This window comes from Candoia aspera, chromosome 6 (genome assembly GCF_035149785.1).
Source record: "Candoia aspera isolate rCanAsp1 chromosome 6, rCanAsp1.hap2, whole genome shotgun sequence".
In the NCBI taxonomy this organism is placed as follows: Eukaryota; Metazoa; Chordata; class Lepidosauria; order Squamata; family Boidae; genus Candoia; species Candoia aspera.
In genome coordinates this window covers 97,131,952-97,155,469 of record NC_086158.1, presented here as the reverse complement: position 1 = coordinate 97,155,469, position 23,518 = coordinate 97,131,952, and the positions used below count along the sequence as shown (strand labels likewise).

General features: G+C 41.0%; 1 protein-coding gene across 1 annotated transcript; it reads right to left on the bottom strand.

Annotated features, from left to right (window-relative positions):
* Window positions 1-4,620: 4,620 nt before the first annotated feature.
* On the bottom strand, window positions 4,621-17,296 carry RGR (retinal G protein coupled receptor). The gene is made up of 7 exons (XM_063307850.1): window positions 17,215-17,296; window positions 13,749-13,905; window positions 12,609-12,730; window positions 8,384-8,537; window positions 6,564-6,681; window positions 5,184-5,297; window positions 4,621-4,764 (listed from the first exon to the last, which is right to left on the bottom strand). The coding sequence occupies exons 1-7, from the start codon at window positions 17,294-17,296 to the stop codon at window positions 4,621-4,623; spliced, it is 891 nt and encodes a 296-aa protein (XP_063163920.1).
* Window positions 17,297-23,518: the final 6,222 nt, after the last annotated feature.

The window sequence follows — 23,518 nt, the reverse complement described above, 5'->3', positions numbered from 1 at the left end:
CAGATGTTACTGCACTATAAACCACCTAAGCTTTGATCATTAACCTTCTTGGTTGGGGCTGATGTGAATTGGAATCAGCAACATCCATAGTTACTAACATTCCATGCCCTATGTGGTTGGAAAAACACCTTCAGATAAATGCTCACTTTGACTCTTCCTCCTTCACTGACAGAAATGAAGCCCAGAAAAGAAGAATGGTGTTGGCACAGATTGAAGTTCAGTTTGGCTGCTAAGCCACCCACATTTTCAAGACAGCCATGGGGTTGGATTTTTTGTTTTTAAGGGAAGATGAAAACTGAAACAAAAGAAGATGAAAATGGGAATATACAATTTTTCTTGCAGGAACTGTAAAGCCCCTCTCACAAAATGGCTTTCTTCATCCTGAAATCACTTTTCTAAAACTCATTATACCACAGGTTTCAGCTGAAATTTCAACCACACCCTCCACTGAAATGAAAGATGAGAAGTCCTATCAGAAGAGAAGAGAGTCTGATCTGGTATAATTTTTTTTATGAATTATTTTAGAAGCACACCAGCAGATAGACTTTATCAAACATTTCCTTAGGTGTTTCTGGAAACTCAGGAAAAGATTTCATGGTCTGAGTAGGTTTTCCAGATTTATTCCTGAGCAAATCTTTTATGGATGAAAGAAATAAAAATCAAAAGTCATTTCCTACAAAATGTCAGTGATGTAAATAACGAAGAAAAACAGGATGCATTTTTTCTAGATGGCTTCATTTTAAAGAGTGGGCCATTTCAAGTACTGTCTACCACGTATGAAATGTATGAGTGTGTGTGTGTGTGTGTGTGTACCCAGTCAGTGAACAAGGGCTGAGTATAATTCTAGTAATGTTTCCATGAAATGGCAAATCCAGATTTGTTACCACACTCAGTGATCAGCCGTAGACGAGGAGCAATATAAATTTTGTTTCCCTATAAAGCACCAATTACTTCAGCACCACCAACGTATGGACAGCGCATTTCAACGGTCTGAAATTATCTGTGGTGAAATACTGCCACCTAGTGCTTAACAGATGTAATGTCAGTTAAGTCCATGTTATATTTAGTAAATTGGGCTAGTATTACAGTGCATATAAAGAGTCTGTAGGGTGAGTCATGGCAACTGGATTTCTTTCTTTTTGGTTGACAAGAAGCGAAATGTTTCAACCAAACAGAAAGAAATCCAGTTGCCATGACTCAACCTACAGACAATTCCACCTGGATGTCCGAGAATCTTCATCGGCATACATATAAAGAGTGGCAAAATGTGCAGCTTCTTTTAAATGTAGCTCATTTAAAAGTCCTCGGATCTCACAGTGTAAATCATTAGACCACCTGCTTCTTTTCCATGACAGTATTTAATCTCAGTTGACCTATGTGCTACCTACAAATGAGCCTGGTTTTTATGACCTTTTAAGTGTTTATTCAAAATAAGCATTTAGGTTTACCTATATTTTGTAAATTTATTGCATTTATTGTCGAGCAACATATTGACAAAGAATTAATTTGAAAACGATTATTCTCAGACATCTATTTTTTTCAAAAACTAAAACCTCTTGGTGTCTTTCAGACATGAAGATATTTTAGATGAAAGAGTCCATGTCCATGAAAAACTCTTAGAATATTTATTATGTGCCAGATATGAAAATATTCACTTCAAGTGATCTGAATGCTTTTTAATTCCAGTTTAAAAGTTTCCCATCTATTATTTAAGCGAAAAGAAATTTGGAAGTATTGCATTGGTTACAAAATCACCACCATTACCATCAGTTGTAATTATGCCTGAGATAAGTATGCTACATTTTATTTTTCACACTCAGTAATCTATGCTCCCTTGATCTGACAGACTGCCATTGCACTGTTGTATTCATGTATCTGGAGCAGTGTTTCTCAACCTTGGCAACTTTAAGATGTGTGGACTTCAACTTGCAGAATCCCCCAGCCAGCTAAACACTGAACTGGAGGGCAGGATAAAGTGAAAAAAGAATTTTTTTTTAAAGAAGAAGTTCACCGTATTGTACTGTAAGTCACATTTTCTGTCTAATGTGTATCATTATCAGTGGAGGACTGAGAACTGGGATGGCAAATATTGCACAGATCGTTTGGATAAGGAGAGAAATGTGCATATGTTCAGCAACATTTGGACAATGCGCAGATTGGCCACATAGTATGTGAATTCCTTGTTCATGATGCTTTCATTTGGTTTATATTAACCATGATGTATCAGTGTAGTTTTATAACCATACAGAGTCACAATAGATTGAATATTTATGGAAGGCTGTTCCTTTTTCTAAGTGATTAGAGCATCTCTGCAAGGTGGAAGGGTAGGTTAATCATCCTGAAATCCAGACTGGCCCTCCCAAAGGTTTAAGTAATTTTCCTTTCTAATTGTGAAGGTTGCAAACCCATTCCATCTGTTGGCTGAAATAAAGGGCAAGCCACCTAAGAAAAGGACCATTATGAGTTACCTCCTGTTAGACATGAGAAGATGACCAAACCCCATTTCCAGACAGAACTGGATCTATCTTGGATAATCCAATCAATCAGGCATCTTAGAAATGGTTTCTCACTCTTTTTGCAGAAGTTCCTAACATCTGTCTCTCTTTCCCATTCAGTCTGGTGTAACTTGTAAATGATCACTTGGGTTGGTCCACAAAAAGAGGCCAATGGTAGTGTGCCAAGGAATGGAATGCATTTGTTTTGGGTAATAAGCTCATTTGGTAATATTAGATAGAACTATGCTGGTTTCCCTGTCTGGAAGATGTATGGCTTTATTTCTGAAAATGGAAGGGAAATCAATCCAGTCTACAATTATATAGTGTATGCAGGATCAGAGCATTATCAAGGCCAGTTTGTGAGTTTGCAGTTCAGTTAGCTTCATTGGGAGTGTCTCTAGATTTGTAATAAAATTGAATCAGCACCCTGTTTTTTTCCCACCCTATTGCGTGTATTAATAAAAATATTCTGTGCCCATGATGAATGCTCAGAACAGAAAGAATAGAAACCTCAGATACCCTCACCTCAAAATTAAAAGTCAGAAATGAAAAGAGAGGAACTTCTTTCTCTGCCTTGTAGCAGCTGAGACTTTGAAGGAACAACCTGGGATGCTTGCTACGTCACTTAAGAGCGGTAAGAGGATTAAACGAGCTTGAATTTCTGCAGGAAATAAGAGCACAGATCATCCCTTAATAGGTGAATCTCTTAGAGCCACTATTTGGAAGGACTGAAAGGGGGGCTCCAGATGGACAACTCCAGCACCATCAGTCCTTTTCTGAATGTTTAAGTAGTTTAAAACACAGAAAGGTGTGTCAGAGAAAGTTCTGTTTTACAGTGCACTGAATTTGGACAGTGCTGTTTTGATTATATTTATAGAACTTACACAAGTTGACAGCCTATGCATATTTGTTAAAAGCAGCAACAATAATAACAATAATTTCTCCACTACCACAGAAAATGTTCCTATATTGGGATGTAGCAATCATAGGCATGTGAAGCATGTAGAAAGCTGTGTACAGTCCTGACTGCCATCTTTACTCTTTTGACCTTCCCTGGGGATGCTCCTGAATATAGCAATTTTCCCTACAGAATTCAGACATACAGTAGGAGCTCACCAGTAAGTAAAAGCCAGCCTCCAAATGTAGTTGATAGCATCCCAAATGATGCCTTGTAACCTGTGCAGATTCAGGCATAACAACAAACATGGTTGGACATGGTGTTTGAAGGCTCCCATTAACAGAGGCAATAGAAGGAGGAAAGAGGGTCTAACTCCTGTTTCTGCTTCTGTTTTTAGTTCTGCTGCAATTATCCTATAGCATTTGCCTCCCTCCTGAAAGCTGCGAGCTAAAACATCATCAAATCCCATTAGTGTAACAATACAGACTTTGCCAGGCAGACTGTAAGCTGTGATGTACTAAAGAAGAAAGAGGCAGTTCAACCTGGCTTATTTCAATAACTGGCCCAAGTGAATGTCAATTTTTAAAGATAGTTGCCTGGTTTTTGCATGCATCTGTTTGGTAGCAATGGCAAAAGCAGGCCAAGCATATGGGAGAGGGATAGCAGATACTTCTGTAATCTCTGAATAACCTAGAAAACTGAGTGGAAATCCATTCTGTTCAGCTGCCTCACTCACCCTGCATCCCTGCAATGTTTCCTTTCCTGTTCCTGAAATGAGACTCATCTTCCAAAGGCAGGAGGAAGCCACGCCCTTGGCAGTTTGCCATTTCTTTGCAGTGACAGATGGGCAGCAGAAAGGGAGCGGCAGAGCTTTGCGGCAGCCTGCTTGACATACAAGTTGAGTGACAGATGCAGAAGAAACATCTGCCCCATGCCACTCTTTGGATAATGTGGCAGACAACGGGAAAGACATTTGCAGCATGGATCCAGTTTTGATGAGGTTGCCCTTATTTGTGGTGTCCAGTTGTTGGGGCCTAAACGGAGGGCCACATCACACACTGCGCAGTGAGAAACCCAATTTTAACACACAGCAGGGAGTTGTAGCCAATCCTGGCTCTCTGTAGGAAGTGTACACACATTCAGCTCTCTCTGTGTCACATGTGACATTTTTAAGGTCATGCCTGATGCCTGCCCCCCCCGCCCGCCAATCAATGTCCAGAAGGTAAATTAATTAATCTTGTCATCAACTTTGGCTTTCTCAATTTTTTCTCCTGTGAAAAACTGCCATATTCCTCCTCGGTAGTTCTCATTCCCCAGAGCGTAAATGAAGGCATTCATGGTTGGTGAGGTCTTGGCAATAACAGCAGGGATCTGTTAAAAAGCCAAATCATCATCATCATCATCATCATCATCATCATCATCATCATCATCATCATCATCATCTCAGGTTAATACTGAAGGTCTGATAGCCCTCCTTCTCCTCCTGTCATAATCTTCAGACTTTCCCACTTCTAACACTTCACTTCAGTAAAACCCCAGAAAAAGAACTTTCCAAGGTAGGCTGAGATGTTGCTACAGAGTGATGGAGAAGCAGGTAATTATAGAAATAAAAACACCCATGACACCCTTGGCTATCTCATGCCAATAATGGAAAATCCAAACCATCAACAAAATACATTTGAAGGAAACTATGTCCTAGGAAGAAGGCCAACATTTCAGAGGGAATGGATTTTCTTCCAGCTTCAGGAGAAATTTCAGTGTGCTAGGACCTCATATGATTTCTTACCTACCATTAAGATTTTGGGCGAGACGAATGCCACGTTTTCAACTGCAGCATAGAAGCTTAGAAGTGAGTAGGGGCCCCAGCAAATGACCAACGATTTCACTGGCAAACCAGTGTTAAACTGGGAAAAGAAGAACAAAGATTAGGGCAGTCTATGAACTGTGATCTACATCAAAAAATTAAGTCAGATATAAAAAAGCAAATTTGGGTCCTGGATAGACTGTCACTCCAAGTGTTTCTGGATGCCCTTCCTGTTCTGAAGAGTCAAGAAAAGTCCTATAACTCCAGCTTCTTGGCAGAAATTCTTCCTGTGGTCACAATTTTTAAAATTCCTTATACAATGGGGTTGGACACTCTTCCTTTTGGGCTGCACTTTCCCCCTTGCTGTGTAAGTCAATGATATGTGTGTGGTGAGGGAAATTGGGGTGGCTGGGCTGTAGCTGATTTCCCGTCCCAGGATTTGGTAACCTGAGGTTCTCAAGACCTTCAGACTGACTTATTGCCCCCTCCTGACCTCCACACTGGCCATAAATAAGTCATAATGTAAGCCATAAAACACTGTTTGTTTATTTTTTTCTAAAGCAAAAGTCTCTGTCTACACATCCTGGCTTCCTCCTGTATGTTATATGGCCCCAGTCATTGTCTCACCCTCTTCCACAAAAACATTTAAAGCACTTCTTTTGCTAGGGCTCTAAGATGGGGCATATCATCCTTTCCTTCCAGGGCTTTCCAAAACAGACTGGTGCCCTATCGGGGTCATGAAAAGCCAATATGATATGATGTGATATGATATGATATGATAATGTTGAGAGTAAAGTTCCTGATCATCAAAAGCCACTTACTCTTGAGCTAATGTCAGCACTGCTGAGCACAAGACCCTCAATAGCTCCTACAGCTAATTGTGCCATAAATGCTTATCTAAAGTGCGAAGGTCCAGTTCAATGGTCTACCAGTTCAATTCCTCATAGAGAGTTTGGACCCTATAGAATACAGTCTGGCTATGTACGTCTGATGCTTCCCAATACAGATGAAACTTGTCACATACTGCCTCCTGGTGTCAGTGTAACTGAAAACACCCTACAGGGTAGACACAATGTGAAAATAGAGAAATATTCTCTCCCACCAAGGACTGGTGGTAGAAGTCACGTAAAACCTTGTACATGGGAACATGACAGAATGTATCATCTGTACCTTTCTCTCCCTCTGAGAGCTTAAGGGAAGGTGGACTGTAAATAACCTTCTAAAAGATTTGCCTATAATTGAGTATCTGAAAATATGGTGACAGCAAAGCAAGTTGAAAATCAGATGGCCAGAGATGATATCTTGAGTAGAAAAAGATCTAGTCCTGCTTTGCTGGAAAGAATTCCGTGTTGGGATGTTGTCTTACCTTAAACCGTGCTGTTTTCCTGAACTTGTTATCAATGGAAAGATAGGACATTAACATGATGAAAATCGGGATCACAAAATTGAATAGCACCAGAGGAATAAGGAACATGATATAATTTCTGAGGGAAGAAAAACCAATTAATGCTCAATTATTCTACTGAATGAATGGATTCCTTTGTTATGGTCAACAGCCAGAACATCTCAGTAAAATAGATACCAAAACAGTCAAATGCACAACCTCCAGCTGACACTGATGGCTGTGGTCAATGATAGTTTTATTTATTTATTTTATTTATTATTCCAATTTCTATCACCGCTCATCTCCCCCTGAAAATTACTTGGTGCAAAGGCTCCATGTATGGTGCCAAACCTTGACTGAAGGCCTGCCTCATTGCATCTCTGTCCCTTATGGGCATCTGTGCAGGAGAAGATCCTCAAGCTGTTGTGTTCCTATCATCTAGACACAAAGGAGGACAAACTGGTGCTTGGACCTTCTAGTCAGGTAATCCACACCTTTTGCCCTGAGAGCTTTTAAGTTGGAGAAGAGCAACTTGAGGTCCATAGCAATTGACTGCAAAGAGGATTTTCTTCCCAGCTGCCCCTATGGTGATACAAAGCCTACAGTACTGATATGTATCAGCTTAGCAATGGGTCGGTAATGTTATGAGATCGCATCCAAACAACGGTGGATCTTCAGTGAAGCTGTGTGCAGTGGCCTTGTATGTACATTAAGCCTGGCAGTGGCCTATGGCTACAGACTTAGGAAATGCAGTGCTCCCCATAATTTTCAGCCAACATGGACAGAGACCATTCTAGCTGGGGATAATGAGGGCTGAAGGTTGTGCTGGCTGCATTGTCACCCATCATCTCTGGAGTGCATTAGGTTGGGCTGACATTAGAGGTTCAGGAGCGATTTCTGATCAATAGCAGCTGATTCTTGGCAAAGAAATCTACTCCAAAGGCCTCTTCAAGGGTGTGGATCAGGTAATGCATTGTGACTTTGCAAAAAGATGGTGCTTCCATAATGACATATGATTTTGTTGTTTCAATGTCATGGTCAGGAAGGGACACCTATGCTATATTCTTGACATTTCTACACAGATGCAGTTGGTCTACACATTCAGCCACTAGGTCACAACTTGAACCCAACCAAACCACTGCCCATTGGGTTGGCAAGCTGTTTCCAAGCCTGTTTTTTTTTTTTCAACTTTATTCTCACCAGATGCAGCTTTGCAAAAACCTTTTCAGGAGCTCGAGTTTACAAGAAGGGAGACAGGGCACCCGATGTTGAATCAGCCCTTCTAATCCAAAGACACAGGGTGGAAGACACACACACACACACACACAAGCAGGAGACAGAAAACAATCTTTGTAATGATTGGAAAAAACTTAGAGTTTATGCCTGAGCTTTTGTGTGGCTGATGTTTAATATGTAGTTTGGTCGAAATGGTGAAGGCAAAAGGGTTATCTCATTCTTTCAAGAGAATGAAGAGTTAGTTGGAGGAGTACCAGTTGGAGAAACCCCCAGTGACTATTTTGCCCTTACAAAAAATTATGTGACCCAAGGACTGTTCATTGCAGATGGCAGGTGATGCAAGGACAGCAGGAATATGTGGAAATGGAGAATGTTCCATGGGATGGATAGGATCTATTATCCCTGTATTGACTGCACCATTAAATCACATAATCCAGCTCTCTTTGTCATGCAAAACCTCCTTCTATCAGTAGAAAGAACCATGAGAGCTTGCTTTTCTTTTGAGCTGGTTCAGCCCTGCTTTCCAAAGAGCCCTGTGTCTATAATTATGCTCCAGAAGCACTTACCTGTCTCCTTTGGTATAGTCCAAAGTGCAACAGGTCCTCAGAGGCTCATAATCATAAGCTCCCCATCCCAAAAGTGGCATTGCAGACCAAAAGCCAGCGAAACACCAAGCAAACAGCCCCATGGAGAACACGGAATTCCACGGTAGTCTGCTTCCTACAAGACAAGAATGGAGGTTCACCAACTTGCAGTGGAATGACAACACAGGAAGGAAAGGCAACCCCTTCAGATTTTCCTTGAGTGTGGACTGTATTTAGAGAAGAGGATCTGGGGATGAAGCTGCTGAAACATTAAGACGGAACTCTAGGGGTGCTGAAAGGATTTATCCTTGGATGGCCGCCTCTTGCAGAGCTGCAAATTTGGAGAGAAGAACTTCAGGTTCTCTTGTGAGTCCCTGATGCTTTTGTTTGTTATACATATGAGTTGGACGCTTTGTCTGATGGAATTTTGGGATGAGGAATAATATAAATATTAAATCGAAATGTCAAAAGCAAGGCATGCAGAAAAGTATGGGCACTTCCCTGTGCTTTTTAAATTTGGCTGGCAAAGATTTTAAGCGGCAAACAGGCCACAGGAATCAATCCGGCCAAAGTGAAGCATTTTAAAATGCATTATTTTCAATAGGACTTATGTGCCAAGCTCTCCCACTGAAATGAAGAGTGCTTATTAGTGGTGCCTGTGGATCATAGCTTAAAGGGACAGCATTCAAGTACAGCCTTTGACATCTTCAGAAAAGCAAAAAAATCAGGCCTGAAACCTGAAGGGCTATTGCAAAGCAATGATACAGTGAATAACTTTGATTCCTACATCCTAAAATTTGGTTCCAAGATTCTCTGCTTAAAATCCAGGAGTTCTTATTTTTAAATTATACTTGGTGATCCTTCCAGATCATGTTGTGTATGTGTACATTTTGGCCACAGTTCTCATTTTTTATATGTCAATCTATCCCTAAATTACACAACAAATACTTTTTTTTTCTTTCTTCAGCAAAGAATCGTTACCTTGTCGTGGTGCTGGAGCTTGAGCACCTCAGTGATGCCATGAGCTAAACTGTGAAGGGCCACCCAAGACGGGAAGGTCATGACAGAGAGGTCAGACTAAATGCGATCCCTGGGGAAGGTAATGGCAACCCACCCCAGTATTCTTGCCGTGAAAACTAAATGGATCAGTACAACCAGAGATATGTCGGTATACCATCGGAAGATGAGACCCCCAGGTCGGAAGATGGTCAAAATGCTACTGGGGAGGAACAGAGGATGAGCTCAACTAGCCCCAGACGTGATGATGCAGCTAGCTCAAAGCCGAAAGGATGGCTAGCGGCCGACGGTGCTGGTGATGAATGGCGAATCCGATGTTCTAAGGATCAACACACCATTGGAACCTGGAATGTAAGATCTATGAGCCAGGGCAAATGGGATGTGGTTATCGGTGAGATGTCAAGATTAAAGATAGACATTTTGGGCGTCAGTGAACTGAAATGGACTGGAATGGGCCACTTCACATCAGATGACCACCAGATCTACTACTGTGGACAAGAGGACCACAGAAGAAATGGAGTAGCCTTCATAATTAATAGTAAAGTGGCTAAAGCAGTGCTTGGATACAATCCAAAAAACGATAGAATGATCTCAATTCGAATTCAGGGCAAGCCATCTAACATCACAGTGATCCAAATATATGCCCCAACCACAGATGCTGAAGAAGCTGAAGTAGAGCAGTTCTATGAGGATCTGCAGCACCTACTGGACAACACGCCTAAAAGAGATGTTATTTTCATCACGGGAGACTGGAATGCTAAGGTGGGCAGTCAAATGACACCTGGAATTACAGGTAAGCATGGCCTGGGAGAACAAAACGAAGCAGGACATAGGCTGATAGAATTCTGCCAAGACAACTCACTCTGCATAACAAACACTCTCTTCCAGCAACCTAAGAGACGGCTTTATAGACTTCACCAGATGGACAACACCGAAATCAGACTGACTACATCCTTTGCAGCCAAAGATGGCAGACATCTGTACAGTCGGTAAAAACAAGACCTGGAGCTGACTGTAGTTCCGATCACAAACTTCTTCTTGCACAATTTAGGATCAGACTAAAGAGATTAGGGAAGACCCACAGATCAGCTAGATATGAGCTCACTAATATTCCTAAGGAATATGCAGTGGAGGTGAAGAATCGATTTAAGGGACTGGACTTAGTAGATAGGGTCCCGGAAGAACTATGGACAGAAGTCTGCAACATTGTTCAAGAGGCGGCAACAAAATACATCCCAAAGAAAGAGAAAACCAAGAAGGCAAAATGACTGTCTGCTGAGACACTAGAAGTAACCCAAGAAAGAAGGAAAGCAAAAGGCAACAGTGATAGGGGGAGATATGCCCAATTAAATGCAAAATTCCAGAGGTTAGCCAGAAGAGATAAGGAATTATTTTTAAACAAGCAATGCATGGAAGTGAAGAAGACAATAGAATAGGAAGGACAAGAGACCTCTTCCAGAAAATTAGAACCATCGGAGGTAAATTCCAGGCAAAAATGGGTATGATCAAAAACAAAGATGGCAAGGACCTAACAGAAGAAGAAGAGATCAAGAAAAGGTGGCAAGAATATACAGAAAACCTGTATAGGAAGGATAACAATATCGGGGATAGCTTTGACAGTGTGGTCGGTGAACTAGAGCCAGACATCCTGAAGAGTGAGGTTGAGTGGGCCTTAAGAAGCATTGCTAATAACAAGGCAGCAGGAGACGACGGCATCCCAGCTGAACTGTTCAAAATCTTGCAAGATGATGCTGTCAAGGTAATGCATGCTATATGCCAGCAAATTTGGAAAACACAAGAATGGCCATCAGACTGGAAAAAATCAACTTATATCCCCATACCAAAAAAGGGAAACACTAAAGACTGTTCAAACTATCGAACAGTGGCACTCATTTCACATGCCAGTAAGGGAATGCTCAAGATCCTGCAAGGTAGACTTCAGCAATTCATGGAGCGAGAATTGCCAGATGTACAAGCTGGGTTTAGAAAAGGCAGAGGAACTAGGGACCAAATTGCCAATATCCGATGGATAATGGAAAAAGCCAGGGAGTTTCAGAAAAACATCTATTTCTGTTTTATTGACTATTCTAAAGCCTTTGACTGTGTGGACCATAACAAATTGTGGCAAGTTCTTAGTGGTATGGGGATACCAAGACATCTTGTATGCCTCCTGAAGAATCTGTATAACGACCAAGTAGCAACAGTAAGAACAGACCACGGAACAACAGACTGGTTTAAGATTGGGAAAGGAGTACGGCAGGGCTGTATACTCTCACCCTACCTATTCAACTTGTACGCAGAACACATCATGCGACATGCTGGGCTGGAGGAATCCAAGGCTGGAGTTAAAATCACTGGAAGAAACATTAACAATCTCAGATATGGAGATGATACCACTTGAATGGCTGAAAGCGAAGAGGAACTGAGGAGCCTTATGATGAAGGTGAAAGAGGAAAGTGCAAAAGCTGGCTTGCAGCTAAACCTCAAATAAACCAAGATTATGGCAACCAGCTTGATTGATAACTGGCAAATAGAGGGAGAAAATGTAGAAGCAGTGAAAGACTTTGTATTTCTAGGTGTGAAGATTACTGCAGATGCTGACTGCAGTCAGGAAATCAGAAGACGCTTAATCCTTGGGAGAAGAGCAATGACAAATCTCAATAAAATAGTCAAGAGCAGAGACATCACACTGACAACAAAGGTCCGCATAGTTAAAGCAATGGTGTTCCCCATAGTAACAAATGGCTATGAGAGCTGGACCATAAGGAAGGCTGAGCGAAGGAAGATAGATGCTTTTGAACTGTGGTATTGGAGGAAAATTTGGAGAGTGCCTTGGACTGCAAGAAGATCCAACCCATCCATACTCCAGGAAATCAAGCCAGACTGCTCACTTGAGGGAATGGTATTAAAGGCAAAACTGAAATACTTTGGCCACATAATGAGAAGACAGGACACCCTGGAGAAGATGCTGATGCTAGGGAGAGTGGAGGGCAAAAGGAAGAGGGGCCGACCAAGGGCAAGGCGGATGGATGATATTCTAGAGGTGACGGAATTGTCCCTGGGGGAGCTGGAGGTGTTGACTGACAGGAAGCTCTGGTGTGGGCTGGTCCATGAAGTCACAAAGGGTCGGAAGTGACTAAACGAATAAACAACAATACGTTTTTTTAAAATAACCAACCAGAGGACCTACTGGTGCAATATTGATGATATCGGTCCCACGCAATTGCAGCTGTACAGTTAATGCTTGTTAGGGCTGTTAAAAATCCCTGAAACCCATGAATTTGGCAGCCATCGGAACCATAGGGCCAATATCTGAAAAGGAAGCAATGAAACAGTGGGAAAACATGTCAAGAGGAGTACTGGAGCATTTTTTTCCTAGGGCACAGCCTTAAAATGATAGCAAAATGGATACTCCAAAAATTATGGATGTGTTGGATGACTTTCCAGATGGGCTGGGGTGACAGCTTCCAGAATTCCCAGCTCACACTGCTAAAACAAAGAAAGTCATGAATTATACAAAGCAATGTGAAAATGTTGTGTTTTCTCTCTGTCTGAGACAGATGAAGTATGTTCTCAAAATGGGAGGGAAGAACAAAATCACAACTCCCTTTGCTGGGAGGTTCTGAGATGCCTCCTGAGGTATTTAAGGCAGCATCACAGAGGGAGTCCTTAATTCTTTTTGCCACCTCCAGGTTCTCCTTTGCAAATGCCTCTTCCTGCCAGTTTTGTTTGCTCTTCTTGAGCCAGTTTTGAATGCCAGGATGTGCAATTAAAGGAGGTGTTGGATAGAAGATGACTCTCCTGGGACAGTTGACTTCTGTTGATATGCTCATGTCCATGCTGTTTTCTCAGCACAAGACCAAGATTCTTTGCTTTTGCCTTCTTCTGGGATATTTTGGGTTTCCACATCGCAGCCTAGTCTACAGTTCTAAGATTTTCTGGTGATCTCCCATTCACATATTAACCAGTTCTGGCCTGCTTAGCATTTTTCAAGACCAGCCAAGCTCTTTCTGGTGGTGAATTCTCCTTGTCAATTCTGCCCGGCAATAGTGCTTCTTTAGAGAATAATGTGGCCTCCCTTCCTTTTTTCTCCCCAGAACAGAAACTGCATTTCCCCAAATTAGAATTGCCAAAGACATACATTTGCATGAAAAGTGCTGTGGGTGAGAGGTTAGATAGAGAAAATGATTCTCTGCTTTGCTCGGTGAGCATCAGTCTGGGGACTGTGTATGCCCAGAAGGTGCACAGCTGTCTTCAGTTGTTTTCAGTGCTACTTTTCAAGAGGAAGGGCCTGTTAAAAGAACCATGTATCCAAGTAAATAAAACCTACCTTAAGAAACTAGAGAATGCAGCAATGAAGGCATTGATGCAGATGCCGCAGTCAGACAAGGCAAGGTTGAATATCAGAAAATTCCCAGGGGTTTGAAGCTCCTTGACCTTCCAGAAAGAAACAATGGTCACGACATTCAGAGAGAATCCGAGTAAGGCTGGAAATAAAGAGATTCATTTTAGTGTGTTTTCTAATTTTGTCTTAGACACTTACGCTAGGTTGATCAGCACAAATCAAGAACAGCAGCAAGAGTATAAAATCTTGCAGTTTTATTTATTCAGATAACAGCATTTACATCTTATATAGATTAAATATGCCAGATAGCATGGGAAATATACAGTACATCTTCCATGAATATCCATAAGGTATCTTTTATGAATTCTCTATCTGGTCAAGTTCCAAAAAATATTCTAGGCTGGATTACTAGATGAAGTCCTTACTATAAATTATGTGAAGTCCAATTGTCAGATTTCTGGATCCCTTTTTTTCTTTTCTTGCTTATGCAATATAATGCCAAGAAGAGGACCTGATCCAGTTTGGTCTACGTTGCACACCCATCCCGCCTTACCTTCAGCCAGCATCACTGTGCCAAAGCTAGACATTTCGAGTTCGGTGAATCCTTCTGGAAGAGAGTCAGACCCTGCCATCTTCTGAGCTGTAAAACCAGACTAACCTAGGTTGTGCCTTGTCTGCCTGGTGTTATCTCTCTCTCTCTCTCTCTCTCTCTCTCTGACTGCCTTTCTGCTCTTCAAAAGCCCAAGACAATTTCCTTCTTCAAGTGTCTGCCCACTGCCAAATTTAGCTCTTCCGAAAGCAAAAAGTGGCCACTATCTGCCTTCAGTTCTGCAATCTGTATCACTCGTGAAAGAGAGAGTGTCAGAGGGAGAGAAACAGCAATGCGTTGGGGGTCTTTGCAACAAGCGCTGTGTGACTGTGAATTGAGTCATAAATCACATCATTTCAGAAAAGTACTTTTGACATGGACACAGAAGCATGTTTCTTTGATCCTACATGTGGGCAGTTTGTTTGAAAATAAAGGTCAGTGAAGAAGAACTCAGCCAGGATCTATGTTTTACTATCTTTATTAAACAGCATTCCCCCCCACCCCCTGCCAGTAATGGGCAAACTATTTTTGAACATGAGTTGAACTTCTAAATAAAGATGTCTTGATTCAAACACAACTGAGATCAGCCAAAATCAAACAAACTGGATCAGGTCCTCTTGGCATTATATTGCTTAAGCAAGGGGGAAAAAAAAGAACCAGAAATCTGACAATTGGACTTCATATAACTTATAGTAAGGACTTCATCTAGTTATCCAGCCTAGAATATTTTTGGGAAGTTGACCAGATAGGGAATTTATAGAAGGTACCTTATGATATTTGTGGAAGTGGTATGTTTCCCATGCTATCTTGCATTTCAAAAGTTGTATCTAAGATACCATGCAAAGTTACAGTTTGACGGAATGAAAAAAACAACAACTTCTACAAGTTTTTAGAATAGCCACTTACCCATTGCCAAAAAAGAGGAAATGTGTTTCCCCAAATGAGGATCACCAAGGTCATATAATGTATACAAAAGAGGTGATATATTGCTCTAACAGCCACCCCCCCACACCTTTAAAAAAAAAAAGGATTGTGGCTTTAAAGCACATTCAGATGCCAAACAAAGAGAAGGATGTCTTCAAACAAACCTTCAAAATAAAGGACTGTTTTGCATACTAGAATTCATGGTCCTGCTGTTTAGCATGTTTTCTAGGACTTAGTCTAGATTTCTACAGGTTTCAAATATATCTCTGAATATTTCACCGAAGAAGTGTAGGCTAATACTTTGAATGCAAATGTAGAAAGCAAATGTATAAATAGCAAGGGAAATTTTTATTATAGCCCATCAGGAGTCTTCAGGGAATATGGGGGAATAAAGCTTTAGTAAATAAATGTATAAACAAGTAAATCTTACACACACACACACACATACTCAGGACACTGGGTAGGTATAAGCTGTACAGAGATAAGCTTCATGTTTCATAATATATGTGTAAACGGAAACATCTCTTTATTTCACCTGAGAACCTCCATCCTAAGCACTTTTACAAAAGTCAACAGTAATATAATATTCTTTTGCCAGCAGCTGAAATATTTCTGTTTTATGTACATTTTCCTCTGCCTTCAGGGAAAATCTATCCAGAAATTGGATTTTTTTGTTGCACCACTTAATATCTCCTCTCTGAATTCAGGGAGAGGAACATCTTTATTGACAGCAACAGAAGGAGAAAGGTCAAGTTGCTTGTTAGCAAAGGGGAAGAAAAATTATTGTTAAGGAAAGTAGAAGTAAACCACGTGGTTGGGATTATTATTATTTGTTCCACCTTTTTTATCTATCTATCTATCTATCTATCTATCTATCTATCTATCTATCTATCTATCTATCTATCTATCATCTATCTATCTATCTATCATCCATCCATCCATCCATCCATCCATCCATCCATCTCTATTGTCTGTCTGTCTGTCTGTCTGTCTGTCTGTCTGTCTGTCTGTCTGTCTGTCTGTCTATCTATCTATCTATCTATCTATCTATCTATCTATCTATCTATCTATCTATCTATCATCTATCTCTCTCTCTCAAGGTGGCAAACATACCTAATTCCTTAAAGCCTCCTTTCACCTGGACCAGGGACAGGAGGAGAAAGAGAAGACCCCAACCATCATCATGAGCAATTCTTTCTCAGGCTATCTGACCTGCAATAGTAGGTCTGTCTGCTTGGGTTTCAGATATGGGCCACACTTCCCTGGAAGAATGGGTATTCCCCCCCAATATTTTACCCTGTCTTTCCTCTGATATCAAGATGGCTTGCACTATGCAACCAAAACAAACCATGTTAAAGTGCAGTGATAGAAGCCTGAAGTTACAAAACGTAGACAGATGTATATATCAATGTAGGGTGTAATCCTATGGTCTCTGGACCAGCACTTCAGAGATTAGAGGACTCCTCAAATTCCCCTCCAACATCAATGATAAAGTTCTTAGTCTCTTGTTCTTTTCCATGCTTGTGAACTAGGGAGAAATTTAGACCAGCTTCTCATTGTCTGCACACATGGGAGGGAGAGGGGGTGAAGGTTCCACAATCAAGCATTACAACCACCACCACCACCACCACCACAACATATCTCTCTCTGTTGATATCATATAGTATAGCAAAAATACTTTGAGCAGTTTTGAATAGGGAGAGAAGCTCCTTTAGATACTTGCCTCAGGTTTGAGCCTTAAACATAGGTCCTAAAATTAAGCTCAGAACCAACCAGGGTTGTCCAAACAGAAGGCTTGGAAATATCAGTAGTTAAGAGAGACAGTTGAAGTGCGTATGCAATTTCTGTTTTAAATTCTTCCTTGTTCCTTTTTTAAAACCTGAAACTGTGGAAAATTGCAGGGACAGCCTCCTGACTGTTTAACATACCCCACCTTACCTTCAACCAGCAGGATGGTGCCAATGCTAAAGACTTCTGTTTCAGTGAAACCCTCAGGAATGGGATATGCTGAATTAACCATGTTTGCAGTAAAAAAAGCCCCCAACCCCCCTCAATGTTTGGATTTTCCAACACCGCCAGCTGACTGTCCTGGTCAATTCTTTCCCCTGAATTTTCTTCTTTCCATCCGGTAACCTACAAATCTTACCTTCTTAAAGGGCCCAGCCACGTGGAAAGTCTTAGAGAAAAGCTTTGTGGTGTTAATCCCAACCCAACAATCCCTACAAAATTCTTCCTCACATCCTTCCCACGCCTGAAACCGCATAAAGCAAAAGGAAGCATTCTCTGCATTCACAAGAAGGCTTTTGTTAGAGACAGGGTTAAGAACCTACCCAGCTAATTCTGGAAAAATAGCTAAAGAATATGGGAATGGCAGCCAGAGCAAATATTATGCAATTAGGAGGTGGTAGGAAACAGACAAACATGATTAAATCACTAATCAAGGGAATGGGGGGAAAGGGAAATGGGGGTGTAGATATTCCTTTACTATTGTGAAGCAAAGCAAAAATATGCTTTGGAGTCCTTTGTGGTCTCTGAGCTTGGTTGCTGGCTTGCAGACGTTTCGTTACCCAACTAGGGAACATCATCAGATTCGCTCCCTGTTCATATACAGTAACTTGCCCTGCCAATGTTGGTGGGGGTGTGGTTTTCTCCTTGATAGTTCCTTGATTGTAGTTCCTCGAATCAAGGAATCCTGAATCTCCTTGGGAGTTCCTTGGGAGTTTCTTGAATCAAGGAACTATCAAGGAGACAACCACACCCCCACGAACATTGGCAGGGCAAGCTACTGTATATGAACAGGGAGCAAACCCCACACTCACTTACACTGATGGGGTTACCTAGCGGGATAATGAAACGTCTCCAAGCAAACCACCAAGCTCAGAGAGCACCAAGGACTCCACAGTTCAACCCTGAGCTACAGGGATTCTCTTCTATTGACAAATACGCTTCCCTTGTAGTGACTGGGAAGCTGTTGATAAAATTCTCCTTGGTCTCATTTTGTCAATTGTTGTCAACTGTTTCCACCTATAAGTCCGAGCCTGACTGAGAGGAGAAGTTCCAAATTCAGTTCCAAACAGGTGCTTCAGGAAGGATGGTGGCACGAACACAGTGGCCTGAGGCTCCAGAAAGGAACAAAGGATAGGTCTAAATTTCCATCAGTTTTTTTTTTAATGCTATTAGTTTGGCAGTAACTGTTTGCAAAGAGTTTGAAGTAGTCCAGGAAAGAAGAGAACCTCATCGCTTGCGTTCTTCAAAAGTTGAGATGCCAGTGTCTGAAGCCTTGAATAAAATCACTCTCCAGCCTTGGCAGTGCAGAGTGAAGGGGGTTGCCAGTGGTCTGTGCCCACCCCTGCTTTAGATGCAAGGGAAGCTCTTGTGCTACTTAATTCCAACATTTTTTTTGAATGTGATAACATCAAGGCTGGAAAAAACACGTTCCTAAATAGCATATTCAGCCTGTTAAATTATCCAGGTCTTTGTTAAATTATCCCAGTCTCTCTACATTAGTCAAATTAGTCAACTATGTTAATAGTTTTCAAATTGCCCTAAATTTCATTGGCTGGCCAGGCAAGCATAATACTCTTTTCTACTAGTATTATATATTTGTGTTTTTTCTTTCCTCCTGCAACTTGCCACGGATTCACCCATCGGTGATCTTTTGGTAACAAGTACAACCTCCCCAGTATTGTCAGAGATATGCTCTTTGTGCATTGCAAGCTTTCAGCCTCGAAAAAAATGAAGACTAGGTTTCTTTCTTCTGCTCATCTGTCTACAAATATTGATCCGAGCAGAGCTTTGCTCTTCAGTGCCCTATGGACATGAAGATGGGATTATGAGCCTGTCGTGTGAAATATTTTTCAGTGTCCCTGTTCTGAATTTGAAAAAAAAGTCTTTCCAGCATTATGTTTGTCAAAATTGCCCAGCACTTGCATAACCTCTTCTTTTCCATATTCCTTAGGTGCTCTTTTAATGAGGTTGAAAAGCCACTTGTTTTTGATTTGTCCTGAGATCACACAACAGAACCAACAGGTTCACAATCCACCAGGGGAATCTCTTTGTTTTGCCCTTCTGACTGCACCCTTATGCTCTCTGTTTTCTTTCCAGAGGAGTCTGTGCTAGGTAAAGATTTTTCTTTTTGCCATTAAACATTTATTGATATGCCAATAAAAAACAAAGGTATGAGACTGGACTTGTTCATTGCACATCCCAGGTCTCTGAAGACTCACAATAAAAACAAAACGAAGTAAAGAAAAGCAAGAGGTAGAAGGGATCTTGAACAAAGATGGGCAGTTTAGTGAGTTGAACCGTATATTCCGCTCTTCCACAAAGGCGATTAAGATGCTTTGCTATCACTTTTTTGCCATTTGTTCCAAAGTGGCATCAGGCTTGCCGTGTTTCCGATCAACAGGGCAAAGGGCGCCATGATGGACGACATTAAAATGATGGAAATCTGTAAGTGCCCCATGGATCTTTACTGGAATACCCCATTTCTCCTGCTGGCAGTTCCTGTTTTCCATCCCATTGGTGAAGGTGCACTGCATCAACAGGCCTAAGGTTGAGGTTTATGGGTCGTGAAGTGTCCATTTTACAAACCATGCTCAAAGCTTTTCACTCTCTTTCTGCTCTTTCTGAACTTTCTGGGAAATGCCTTATTTATTTCTCCAAAGGCACCCCAAGGCCTCCGGTGCAAAACAGTTTAAGATAATTAAGTGATAGACCGACTGTCATGAGTAAGGATGGCGAGCAGGGGGCTCCCACCCAGACTGTCAAGCGCATGCGTAGCACTGAGGAACTGTTCAGCCATTCAAAGAGACACAGATCGGGACCGCCTTAACCTTTGGGGTTTATATGGCTGGGTTTTCCCACGCTTCCTCAGTTTGTTAGGATTCTTGTTAAGTACTACTAATAAATATTAGAGACCAAGTCATTGTCTCAGTGTGTTTCCTGGTAATCAGGACATCAACCAACTGATTTTCATCTCTTCTGTGGATGGTAGGTGAAAGTCACTTTCATTAATTCATATAATAATGACCGAATGGGAGATCTTTTCTTATTTGTAACACTTGAGGCCAAAAACTAAAAGCATGAATATGAAGAAACGTTATGAATATCATAAAATTATGGTATTGGAAGTAACATTGGAGGTCTTCTAATCCAACTCCCTGACCATGGCTGTCCAGCCTTTGAAAACCTCCGGTGATGGAGCTTCCATAATGTCAGGAGATAGGTGTTCCACTGCTTAATGGCTTTCACAGTCAGGAATTTCCTTCTTATTTTGAGTTTGGATCTCTCTTTGCAAAGCTTCCACCCTTGGTTCTTGTCCTACCCTTGAGCACTATGGAAAATAAATCCACACCATCTTCCCTGAAACAGCTTTTCAAATATTAGGAGACTGTAATCCTATCTCTGCCCAGCCTACCCAAGTCTTTTAACCATTCTTCATAGGATTTAGCCTCCAAGCACCTTACCATCTTTGTTGTTCTTTTCTCCACTTTTCAGTTCTTCAGCTGTAGATATTCTCCAGAACTGTTTATCTGCATTGGTTATCAAACATGAAATTGGAGACTATTGAGACAAGGCTATATTGATTTCTTCTTAGATCTGCATGGATTGGGAATATCAGAAGGGATAAATAGGGCACATCCCATAGGAAAAACTGATGTCATCTATCTGTAGGCCATGCAGATGTCCCAGAGCTTCTCTGAAAATAATTGCTTTGACGTAATTTTAAGACATCGCTAAATGCTGCAGGAGAAATCAAAGCAAGAAACACACAGTACTTGACCTTCACTATTACACATACCTTGAGTTTATAAGGCACATGTTGAATTATCACACGATTTAAATGAAAGCTGGGATTTACTGTATATGTATCATTAAAACACTGGTCACCCAAACATGCCTGGTTGGCAACTGTATCAAGGTTCCAGCCCTGGATCCAGGGAAACTTTTTTCCAGTTCAACATGCCTGCCTCTCATTAAGTATTACATATACAAGGGTTCTTTTCTTGTCTCCTCCAGGACGTTTTTGACCATTGCTTTACCTAATTATTTTTGTTGTGGTATCATATCTAGAGTGCAGAAATCCAGAGGACAGCTAAATAAGAGCAAAGAAATACAGAAAACTCTTCACTGTTGGCCATGATCTGGTGTTTCTCAGGATTTTTGCAATCTTGATATGGTAGCCTTAATTTTAGGTATATCCCTAAAAATGTTAAGTGCAAATGCAATATAAACATTTGTTTGGGTACATTAAGCAGCCCTCTCTGATTCCCTGTTAAGGGCACAGTTAGTGGCTTAGGCATTTCACTTGGCATAAGTGTGATATTTGATGTAGTATTTGCAGAACTATGATATATATGGGTTAATTTGACATAAATTCTTTGATAGTGAAGGGGGTTCTTGTATGGTGAAAGTGCTGAAATTCCTATTCCCCTCCCCAGAAAACTGTATTTCCCAGAATTCCCTGTGTTCTCTCAATGAATCCCATTAAGGTTCCCTCCTGCCATATGTTCCAATGGGCTGCAAACAACGTTGATGCAGAAGTAAACCGAGAATTGTTGCTGGAGCTACCCAGCAGGGCTTAAAATAATACTATTACAGTTCAAGTTAATATAGAGCGATTTTGCATAAAATGGCACGTGCTGTTACCCAAAAATAAAAGAAGTGTATTTTGAATAAAGGGTGGGCAATTGGTTTAATGCTTTCCCCACCTACTCCAATATATTTGGCTTGGATTGAAGAAAGAATAATCATGCGCTGTGGAATCTAGAGTGAGCTTTACAATAGACACCATCTATAGTTCTTTAAAGGGACATTAAAAAGAAAATCTGCTCACTTCTCCCCATAGGTTTTGGAATATGCCTAGTGCCCATATGGTTTGAGAATGCATTCAAGACTTGCTAAAAGAATGAGACTCAGGTGTGCCTTTCCATTATGATTGCATAAAAAGCATTTTGGGATATTTTGAAGTGGAGCAGCTATAGCAATGATTATGATTATTATTATTCAAGCAAGTCTGCCTGGCAGTGGCAAGAAAAGAAAATGCTACCTCCAGAGAGCAATAAAACCACCATCAAGCCCATGGTCTGAGCATTTGCCTTATTTTTGCACAAAATTCTTATGCAAAAGTCAGAGCATGTGATGTTAGCCGTTCGATCAATCCACTTAAGCTTCTTAGTGTTCAGAGCTGCTGTCGAGGACCTGCTGAAGGAGAATGGAATGTGAAGTGAAAATTCCATGTTGACCACAAAGGAAGATAACCCTGAATTTCTGAGACCTTCCTACCAAGGAGATCTACAAAGAAAAATAAAATTTGTCCACAGACAACAATCCTGCACTATGATATTTTCCAGGAGTGCCAATTGTAGCTGAAACCAATTCTGAAGGTTTCCCCTCCCCCCCTAAATATTCACGTGACATGTTTGTGTACTTATATAGAGACACATGTGTGTTGACCATTCAGAAGCCATACCCTCCAAAGGTGTAGGGCCAGCAGCAAAAAATCCATTAATATTTATTGAATTATTACATGCAAATTAAAATGAATCACCTGGCAAGTAAGAGGCCCTATTTACAACATTAATTAATCTGCACATGCCACCCATTCCTTTGCACACAGATTACACAATGAAACACAGGAGGAGTATGCACACACCCCATTTCTTCATTTGAGGAGAAGCTGCAAAAAAAGGAGGAGGAGGAGGAGGAGGAGGGGATGAAGACGAGGGGAGGGAAACAGAGAGTGAAGCCCTGCTTAGGCATTACAGAAAGGGTTAGATTTTAAAAGCAACTCTCTGCTCATTTACACCTCAGAAATCATATTCAAGATTGACATACATTTTCTGTTTTGAAAGGTTTAATTTACTTTAATCATTAGAGTGTTAATAGCTTCCAGTTTCTATTGTATAAATACCACTGTACTTGGCTATTATTTGTATTCTCTAATGTAATAAAACAGCTAAAGGGAAAAAAAAGAAATTAAAAAAGAGAAAGGATTAAATTCACCAGGTAAGCAGGTCACCCAAGCAAGAGTCAGTTTTCACAGGCACCCACACTTTTTAGTAGTGATGTCCTCTGCCTTTTCCACTTCTTGCTCGTCCTTTTGTTTTCAACTGCTTCTTCTATTCTTATTTTCAGTTGTGTAAGATACAGTTTCTCCTTAATTTGTGCAGGTGGGAAGGGGTCCCTTTTTGATAAATATGGCAGAAGACAATTGGGTGCTTTCTCTTTGGGGGGAGCT